Here is a 10,414-nt window from a genome sequence, read left to right on the forward strand (position 1 = left end):
TCCAGAACTAGACACTTTCCTTTTTCTAAAAAAAATAAATTGATTTATTTATTTTGGGCTGTGTTGGGTCTTTGTTGCTGTGTGCGCGCTTTTTCTAGTTGTGGTGAGCAGGGGCTACACTTCGTTGCGGTGCACGGGCTTCTCATTGCGGTGGCTTCTCTTGTTGCAGAGCACGGGCTCTAGGTGTGCGGGCTTCAGTAGTTGTGGCGCACGGGCTTAGTTGCTCCGCGGCATGTGGGATCTTCCTGGACCAGGGCTCGAACCCATGTCCCCTGCATTGGCAGGCAGATTCTTAACCACTGCGCCACCAGGAAAGTCCCAGAACTAGACACTTTCTCATCGATGCCCCGCAAGGACAGAAACAGAATCGGACTACAACACCAGAATTCATTCATTCCCCAAACATTTATTAAGCCTCAAGTGCCAAAGCAGACATTCACCAGGTTTGGACGACTTTGTCCCGGACTAGCTGCCCGTGAGGCCCGGTGGCATCTGGAGGCAGGAGGGCCAAGTAGACGGGAGTCTCAGCCCCCTCCTCCACGGTCCTGGAGCCGTGAGCTCCCACCACGTCCGTCTTCACCCACCCGGGGCAGCATGCGTTCAGCAGAATCCTGTCCGCTTGTCTCTTCTCATCCAGACGCTGGGCCAGGATTCTCGATAAGACCGTGACCCCCAGTTTGGACACCCCATAAGCAGAGTTGGGCCAGCCCTCCTTCTCATGCACCTCATTTTTCGTGTCCTCCACGAACTTTTTCATGAGCTCCACCAGGTCTTCCTCTGTGAGTGTCTTACATCGGAACTTCTCCTGCAGATCTTCGCTGCAATTTTCAAGGGCTTTGGAACCCTGTAAACTACTGACATTCACCACTCTGCCTGAAACAGAATAAGAAAAATATAGAAGCATGTCACAAATAAACAATCGTTGGTTGACTACTGACAAACATGATTGAGTCATGGGGCAGGTGTAATTGCTGATTTAAACAATGATTCTAGGGCTTCCCTGGTGGCGCATTCGTTGAGAGTCCGCCTGCCGATGCAGGGGACACGGGTTTGTGCCCCGGTCCGGGAGGATCCCACATGCCGCGGAGCGGCTGGGCCCGTGAGCCATGGCCACTGAGCCTGCGCATCCGGAGCCTGTGCTCCGCAGCGGGAGAGGCCACAACAGGGAGAGGCCCGCGTACTGCAAAAAAAAAAGATTCTAATAAATAAATAGCCAAGCATTTTAAGCCCTTTTAAAAAAATAAAGATTCTAGAAGGCATTAAAAAAAAACCTCCAAAGGTATTCAAAAATGCCTCAAGAATGCACCAGTGGGTTTTAACTTTTTGTCCTTTGTTCTCCCAAAAGGAAGAACACATTTCTGTCAATAACAGGGGCTAAAGCGCAGTGATTCATTAGGTGAGCAGAAGGTAGGTCTGTAGGAGAATCACCAGGTAGTTTTATAAAACACACCCTCCTACACACACACGCATTTCCAGGTACTTGTGAACTTGCTTTCCGGGGGACAGCGCCCTCACCCTTAGATTATTTCCTAGGGTCCTGGGGCCACCTCTGTACCCCTGAGTGCCAAAATCAGGTTTAAGCAATCCCTTGCCAATGACCCTTGTCTATCCTTAATGATGGATACTTTCACATGTGGAATGGGTTGATTCTCCATCCCAGTTTTGATTTTCATTCCTTTTCTTAGCCCATAGTTAACAAATAATTAAATATAATTAGTGAGTTCATATTCATATTAGCAATGATTCACAGCTACTAATGAGACAGATCTGTCCATAAAATAAAATATGAAGGCCAAAAACTAGAAAATAATTTGAAGCATTGATAGAAATCCCCAAACCAGTGAACGTGTGAATTTACACATTCTGTCCAACATCAAAAAGCACCAAATTTGGGGGGTTATTTTCTCACATATTATACTGAATCCATATTCTTTGCATCCAACAGGATAATTGGATTTTATTTCATTTTCTGAGTGGCATTCACCACAGGTACACATTTGTTGGTGGGGTGTGTACATGCTGGGAGATTCTTGTGGGCCCAGCCCCATAGGGAGATGCCCTCACTCTGTCCTTGTACATAAGCATCTCACATAGCCCGCAGGGACCCAAGACTCTTCAGTATATTATTTCCTTCCTTCCTTCTCTCTGTCTCTCTCTGGTAATAACATAGTTCTTTCCCAACTTTTTTTTTTGTGTGTGTGCGGTACGCGGGCCTATGACTGTTGTGGCCTCTCCTGTTGCAGAGCACAGGCTCTGGACGCGCAGGCTCAGCGGCCATGGCTCACGGGCCCAGCCGCTCCGCGGCATGTGGGATCTTCCCAGACCGGGCCACGAACCCGTGTCCCCTGCATCGGCAGGTGGACTCCCAACCATTGCACCACCAGGGGTGCCCTTTTCCCCAACTTTTAACTTTGAAAAACTTTGCAACCTACAGAGAAGTTGCAAGAATCGTTTAATAAACACCCATATATATACCCTTCAGCTGAGTTCACCAACGGTCAACATTTTGCCACATTTGCTTTCTATCTTTCTCTTAATTGTGGGCAGATACCATAAACCTTCACCTTAAAACACTGTAGTATACAGAAGGGCATTCTCTTCCATAACTGCAAATGTGATCACATTAATCATCGTACAACACGATTATCTAAACTATAGTCCATATTCAAACGTCCCTAATTGTCTCAATAATCTTCCTTTATAGGTTTTTTTGTTTGTTTTCATCCTGGGTCCAATGGATTGCATGGACGCTGGAGGGATAAATGGATTGCATTTAGTTGTCCTATCTCTTTAGTCTATTTACACTAGAGCCGTTGACAGTGATCTTTTTAAAGACGCTAAGCCTTTATTTTATAGTATTTCCCCCAGTTTGGATTGGCATGATTTTTTTTTTTTTATGATTAGATTCACTTCAATATTTTGGCCAGGAATTCTGCTTTGCTGAAGTTATGCTCTTCATTACTTGCTAAGCAGCTTTGTATTCAAACGCTTGGCTGCTACAAGGAATTAAATTCAAACAAGAAAGGAGGAAAGAAAAGAAAAAACAAATTACAGGAGCTACTCTATGCCTTCGATGGAAATAAAAAACTTCCTAAGAGGAAGAGGCGTCCTCTTGGATCTCAAGGCACACCCCTGGGGGAGAGGCCAAGGGTGACAGTTGCAACAGCTAAATGGGCCCAATCAGCCCTGAAAGGGGCTCAGCCCGCACCATCACCACCACTCTTGGCTGAGGTCCAGGTGGCTCCACGGTCCGGAAACAACCCCTACTGCGTTCCGGCAAGAGTGGGCAAGTAGCTCCCCCTAGTGGCTTAACCTATTCACTCAATCTTGAACCAATAAGCAAGCGGGTTAACTTTCTTTAAAGTGATATTATAAAGCCAAATAAAGAGTGGCTTTTAAATCAGCTTTGAATCTGGAGGAAGCGACTCCCTACAAACCAAGGGGCAGTGATGCTCAGCGTTTTGCCCTCCAGAGTGACGTTTATTGAAAAGTCACCACTATCCTCAATGTGTTGCAAACCAAAGATTCCCGCTTTGGGAATTACTGTAACAGAAAACTGGTTAAAGACAGTGATTCACCAGCACTGGGTTGGTCCCTGAGCCCCACCCTCCCCAAAGACTTCTTCTACCTTTCAAAATGGTTGGTTCACAATCATTTGGTGCTATAATCCTTCCCTAACTAGAACTAATTATCCTGGTTTGATTGAGGGGTGAAGTTAGGAAACTGGGATACTGTTTCCATCTCTACTACTACTTGGCTGTATTCACTTCTCTGGGGCTCAGTTTCCTTCTTTATAAAGTGAAGGTGTAGACAGATACCATAAATGTACTTTAAAAATGTAAGTTTTTTCAATACTTTGCAGCCTTCAAATTCTATGATTCTAAAATCCATAGGAAGATTTCATGATACTTGGTAAAACACACAGCTACAATGGAATACTATACAGCTGTAAAAAAGAATAAGAGCCCCAGATATAGTAAGTGAAGAAAGCAAGGTGGCAAACGTTATACTTAATGTCCTTTCTTTTTTTTTTGTAAAAAGGGAAGCAAATATATATATATATATATATATATATATACACACACACACACATTTATTTTTGCTTAGATTTGCATTTAAAAATTCTATCCCCTTGACCCTGGACACTCACCAACTCCATGCCCCTGGACCCAAGGCTTCTATGAGCCAGTACCTGAAACTCTACCTGTGAGCTTTCTATGATCCCATCCCACTAAGAAACCAGTAACAAGAATCACCTGTGGAGAATGGGGAGGGGCAGACAGGTGGGACTCTCACCATGCATCTTTTGAAATTTAAATATTTTTGCACTGGAGATCATCTTTCTTCAAAATGTTAAATTAAGAAAAGCATGTTTCTAGTAAGAATCACAGAGTTCTTCTTCCTAAGAATCACAGTTGATTTCTTGGGAAAGAAAATCCTCAGGGAAGCAAGGCTTCTCTCCCCACCTCCCAGCACAGCTGTAATTTACACAGCTAGGCTTGTTTGTCAGCAGTGGTCTTCCCCACTGGACTCTGTGCTCCATGGACCGGACTGTCCCTGCCCACAATACTCACCACTGTATTCCCAGCACCAGGGTAATGCCTGGATTATGGTAGGCGCTCAATAAATGTTTGTGGGAAAAGTAATAAAAGTTATTCACTGAATACTTGAAAGTGTGGGAAAGATATTTCCTAATAAAGAAAAGTTTCTTTTGGATGCTCTGAACCAGCTTGGCAAAGGTTGGTGCAAGAAGAAAGGAAGAGAGGAAAATTCATAGTAATGAGAGAACAGACACTTTCCCCAAGCCCCAGGTGAACTGGGTGAGGCTTGGCCACCTTGGGGAACTGAGAAAGACTCACTGAAGTTGCTCAAAGGCAAGAGGCCTTTGGGGACTTGAAACACCTTATCCTTCTAGGATTCACTTCATGACTTGGGACCCAAGAGCATCACCATGTATCATACACATCTTTCTTTTTGGAGGTGGGGGAGAAGATGAACTTTTCATAAATGTTGAGAGAACAACTGGGTAGCCATATGAAAAATGGTACATTTAGATCCATCCCCTTTCTACACAAGGATAAACTTCAAATGAATCAGGTATCTAAACATACATGCATCTCTACACGCCTAAGTTCACTCATGCCTGCCTGCATACAAACATACAAGTTCTGGGGGAAAAGGGAATTAATTCTTCCACAAACTTGGAGTGGGATATACATATCTTTCAATAAAGCTGAAATGTTCGGATGAGGGGCCAGATACTATGAGAAAATCATGCCGTTTTCTATTTTTCCCCCTACAGAGAAATAGCACCCCTGGGTGATTCCTGGGGGACAGCCCCCCGGCCACACCCCCCGGGGGGTGGGTCACGCCTTGCCGAGGGGAGGCAACCTGACAGTCCACAAAGCTGGACTTACCATGAGGTTTCACTATCGGCAGTAATTCGCTGCAGACATTTCTCGTGGCAAAAAAGTTTGTCTTCAGTGTCATCTCAGCTTGAATGTCAAACGGTGTCGGATCATCAACTTTCAAAAAAGAGAAGGAAACAAAGTGATGCATTTCCTCCTGAAATTCATAAGACAAAGTGGATCTTATCTCTAATGAAAGACAAAACCAGCTAACTTTAAAAACAATAAATTTATTGATTTTTGGCTGCGTTGGGTCTTCGTTGCTGCGGGAGGGCTTTCTCTAGTTGCAGCGAGCAGGGGCTACTCTTCCGTTCGGTGCGCGGGCTTCTCATTGCGGTGGCTTCTCTTGTTGCGGAGCACGGGCTCGGCGGCGGGGGGGGGGGGCTCTAGAGCACAGGCTCGGTAGTTGTGGCGCACGGGCTTAGTTGCTCCACGGCACGTGGGATCTTCCCGGACCAGGGCTCGAACCCTCATCCCCTGCATTGGCAGGTGGATTCTTAACCACTGCGCCACCAGGGAAGTCCCCCAAACAAACTACCTTTAAAACAATTTTTAAACCACGAGATCCGTGGTTCTCAAACTTGGAGCGTGTGTGGGAAGCACCTGCAGGACCTGTTAGAACACAGCCTCTGGGCCCCGCCCCCAGAGTTTGGGATCCTGAAGGTCCGGGGTGAGGCTCCACAATTTGCATTTCTCACCAGTTCCCAGGTGACGCCACGGCTACTGGTCTGCGAGCCACACTCCGAGCAGCAGTGATCAAAGTTCGCAGTCTTGGATGGGCATAGGAGGCACCTGGGGATTCTGTTAAAATGCAGATTATCACGCAGCACGTGTGGTGGCGGGGCTGGGGTTCTGCGATTCCAGCGAGTGTCCAGCGGGGCAGGCGCTGCTGGCCGACAGCAGCCAGCTGCTGTCACACTCTGAGGGGCAAGAGCTTCCAGCTGAAGTCAGTGTTCCTCCGTGTGTCCTCCAGGAAGCCGGGTATTTATCCACCAATTCCCCAGCCGTCGGCTACGGGGGCTGTCAGTCGCCCCCGCCCCCGCCCGCGCTCCCAGAAAGCCCGCAGACCGAGTTGCAGGTGCAGGGCGCTGCCGAGGGCCCAAGGCCAAGGGGATGAAGACTTAACGCTTCACAATACTTCGTTTTCCTCCGTTCTGCCTCTTAGATTTCTCTTCCCCACTAGGTTGTAAGTGAGGCTGCCCTGTTTATTTCTACCCGCGGCACATGGCAGATCGATAACTTTCTTACTCGAATAATAAGAGTAAGTAATCTCCTTGATCTCCCCCTTCCCGCGCCCCGCGCCCCGGTCCCAAAGGAAGGTGCTACTTCAGACCACACTTATATATGTTTGATAACAAACATAGCTTCCCTGGGGGTGGGAACCACGCTCGCTTCCTTTTTGCCAGAGCCTATCAAACCTCCCCATTAAAAAGCTCCATCAAAGCTCTCTCAAGTCCACTAGCGCGTGCACGTGCGCACTAATCGAGCTCCCGAGATCCACTTCCTGTCCCGAGCAGATGCCTCCTCGTATCTATGAATGCGCCCTTTCAAGGAAAGAGAAAGCCCAAAGTGAGTTTGGAGACCGTTCGCAGAGAAAATGTTTCTTGCATTAGAAAGCTGATGAGCTTAGCAGGGCGTGGTCCCCTCGCAGGAGACCGATTCTCTTGCAAACCTCAGCAGCTGTCTGTCCTGGGAGGGTCCTGGGCTGAGCCCTTGCGTGCTCGGGCCCGCAGAGGCCGGCAGGCGGGCGGGGCGCACTGTGCCCGGCGCCCGGGCGGGTCTTGAGCTAAACGAACCGCTCCCGCGACTCCGTGGGAAGCGAGAACCAGCCGTGGGAGGCGAGAGCCGAGAGCATCCCGAGGGGCGGGCTCTGCCTTCCATAACTTAAGTGGGCGGGTAGGGGGCGTATGCGGCTCACTGTCTGGCACCCTCGGAGCGCCCGGGGACCTCCCGCCCCCCACACCTACTCTTGAAGGCGATGCCCGCGTTGTTGACCAGCACGTTGAGCCCCCCGTACTCCTTGCGCAGGAAGGCGCGCAGGGCGCGGATGCTCTGCAGGTCGTCGATGTCCAGCTGGTGGAAGCGCGGGCTCAGGCCCTCGGCCTGTAACTGCTGCACGGCCGCCCGGCCCCGCTCCACGTCCCGCGCCGTGAGGACCACGTCCCCCGGGAACTGCCGGCACAGGTCGCGCGCGATGGCGAAGCCGATGCCCTTGTTGGCCCCGGTGACCAGCGCCACGCGGGTGTAGGACGGCATGGCCAGGTGCCGGGCGCGCGAGGCCGTTGGGTGAAGAGCGAACCGGGCCGTGGGCCACGGGCGACGCGCGCTGCGGAGGCCCGGCCACAGTCAGAGAAGCCAGGAAGAACTGTGTTCTAGAATCCAGCGCTGTGACTTGCAGAGAACAAGGCTCCGGTCCTCGGTCCCTCCCCTCCGAGGAGGGGCCGTCTGTTCCTGAAGGTTTCGTAACGCCCCATTCCCGGGTCCGCCCCCTCCCCGCGATGCGCCCTCTTTTGATCCCGCCTCTTGAGCCAAGCTGTGGTTTGCGGGGTCGAGATGTTGTTCCCCTAAAGCGAAAGCGGACGGTGACGGGTCGATAGGGTCTAGAGATTCCTTGCAGTTGGATTGAAGAAACTACTGTAGGAGAACCCCAAAAGGAGAAAAACAAGTGCTGAGTAATTTTCTTGGGCGTGCGTCCGTCATCCACTGCAAAATGAGGATGTTCGCTTTTTCCTTGACTACAGTGAAATTATTTCGACATGGTAACTGCTTCTCAGGACATAGATCTCATTCCTAGCCTAAGAGAAACTCAAGAGAGGAATGAGAGAAAAAAAGGTCCCAAGAACAGATTTGCAGGTGTGGGCAGGGTACCTAGCTGTGTGCGATCCTAGCTGTGTGCGCCCCCAAGTGGGAGAGAATGTTTATGAAACTCTCATTGTGGGTGAAGCCTCTTACCGGAATGTTTTTATTCATTCTTACACAACTCCTACGGGTGCTAAGTGTGTGCATTTTAGGTTTGTCCAAGGAGGATACATATATGCATTTTTTTCTCTAAGTGAAATTTGTGGCCACAAAGTTCAACTGAAAATGAATCTCCAAAGGTGTGTCACGGTGTGGACAAGCAATTAGAGCGCTCCCACCCACCTTCTTTAGTGTAATCTGAGTGCATTTGATCTGAGTGTGTTTGATTAGTGACTTTTAGATTTATGGAGAGCTAGGATCTCATTATGACTCAGCTCTACCCAAGCACAGGTTGGCTGAGCTGCCTGTGTCTGTCACCTTGACTCCACTTTCTCCATCAAGTCAACAGGTGAGGTCAGGAAGGTGGGCACCTGCTGGGGCTCACCCAGTATTTTCTTTTTTCTCCTAAAGACTATTTGGAACTCTATTTTAAAGATATAAGGCTATTCGGGTATTTTGTTTCTTCTTGAGTGAGCTTAATTCATGTTTTTCAAAAACTTTGTGTATATCACCTAAGTTGTTGACTCTGACATGAAGTCGTTCATTATATGCCCTTATCCATCCTTTTAATATCAAGAGTGATGCCACTTCTCTCATTCCTGATATTGGTATTTTGTGTCTTTCATATCTTTTTCTTGATCTCTCTGGTTAGAACTATTTACTTATTTATTTTCTTAAGGAAGAAGCTTTTGGTTTCATTGTTATGTTTCTCTGTTTTTTCTGGTTACATTATATTTCCATTCTAATCTTTATTTCCTCTCTTCTCACTTTGGGTTTTCTAGTTGGTGTGTGTTGTGGGTTTTTTTTTTTTTTTTTAACCATGGAAGCTGAGATCATTGATTTAAGATCTTCTTTTCTAATATAGACATTAAGGGCTATTAATTTCCCTTTCTGTACTATGTTAGTGGCATCCCGTAAACACTGATATGTTGTGTTTTCAATTTCAATCAGTTTAAAATACCTTCTAATTTACTTTTTGACATCTTCTTTGACCAAGGGTATTTAGAAGTATATTTTTTAGCTTCCAACTCTTTGGGGATTATCCAGATATCTTGCTGTTATTGATTTCTTAATTCTGTGATAGTCGAGAACATACTTTGTATGACTTGAACTCTTTTAAAAGAGTTTTTAAAGCTGGGAGAGAGAGAGATGAAAGCACGTTTTTATACAATAGTAATCATCTAAACATCAGCGTGTGTGGCTCTACTTGTAGGATGTTGGGTGGCTCTCCTTGAGGGTACTGTTTTCTCTTTGAAGGATGAGTGACTTGAGGTCATTAGCAAGAAGGATTCTTTTAGGAAACTTGAGGGAGGCATAGCCATCTCGCAGAACGGGAAAGTGAATTTATTAGGGAATTAGGCAGCATTGACCAGCAGAGTTGGGGGCCCACATGAGACCTGTGGTCATAAATGTCAAGACAGCACAATCGGCCTCTTTCAGTTTCCCCCCAGCATCGTCCAGTCCCTAGTGCAGCTGGTGGAGGAAGTTGGTGTTTTGCCAGGCTCACACAGCACAGGGAAAGATGTTTGCAAGGAAAGGATTGTAGTGTAGGGCTATGGCCTCTAAGGACAGAAGAAAGGACACGAGAGGGTCGGAAATTCATAATAAGGGAAATACAGTAGGGTTGATGGAACAGAGGTCTCCGAGGGCAGGGCACCCCTGGAGGCGAAGCTTGGAGACTGGAGCCAAGCCGGGTCCTGGGGGTCAGTGTGGGATGCCTTGAGATCCAGTTCTCAGAGGTTGCACGGATGAACCACATGAAGGGGACAGGGAAATCTTGTTGGTGTGAAGGAGGTCAAGGGACTGGGAAGCCAAGACACTGGATGGATCCTGCACGTAGCTACTGACCTCCTCAGAGATGAGGAGGGAAGAAAACACTGACCAACGTGCTGGCCTCAGGGTCTGCACCCTCTGCTGTTACTGTCCTGAAATTCTTGATTTTTTTTTAAACACTTGTCCCTCATCTTCATTTTGCATTGGGCCCCGCAAATTATGCAGCAGGTCGATGAAGGGGTACTTAGGGTGGCTTGGAGAAAGTCTGTTGCTCA

The 10,414-nt window shown here is 47.9% G+C and overlaps 1 protein-coding gene across 1 annotated transcript; it reads right to left on the reverse strand.

Annotated features, from left to right (window-relative positions):
• Positions 1-386: 386 nt before the first annotated feature.
• LOC113617308 (carbonyl reductase [NADPH] 3) lies at positions 387-7,812 on the reverse strand. The gene is made up of 3 exons (XM_027100559.1): positions 7,376-7,812; positions 5,418-5,525; positions 387-873 (listed from the first exon to the last, which is right to left on the reverse strand). Exons 1-3 carry the CDS (start codon positions 7,662-7,664, stop codon positions 437-439), a joined length of 834 nt encoding a protein of 277 aa, XP_026956360.1. The 5' UTR covers positions 7,665-7,812; the 3' UTR covers positions 387-436.
• Positions 7,813-10,414: the final 2,602 nt, after the last annotated feature.

Source organism: Aethalodelphis obliquidens, unplaced genomic scaffold (genome assembly GCF_003676395.1).
Source record: "Aethalodelphis obliquidens isolate GAN/ISIS:26980383/991018 unplaced genomic scaffold, ASM367639v1 scaffold1, whole genome shotgun sequence".
NCBI lineage: Eukaryota > Metazoa > Chordata > Mammalia > Artiodactyla > Delphinidae > Aethalodelphis > Aethalodelphis obliquidens.

Coding starts and splice junctions, on each gene's coding strand:
- LOC113617308 (XM_027100559.1), bottom strand. CDS start 7,664: ATGCCGTCCTACACCCGCGTGGCGCTGGTCACCGGGGCCAACAAGGGC. Junction 5,526..7,375: donor CGCGGGCATCGCCTTCAAGA/GTAGGTGTGGGG, acceptor CTTTTTTGAAAG/TTGATGATCCGACACCGTTT. Junction 874..5,417: donor GCCGATAGTGAAACCTCATG/GTAAGTCCAGCT, acceptor ATTCTGTTTCAG/GCAGAGTGGTGAATGTCAGT.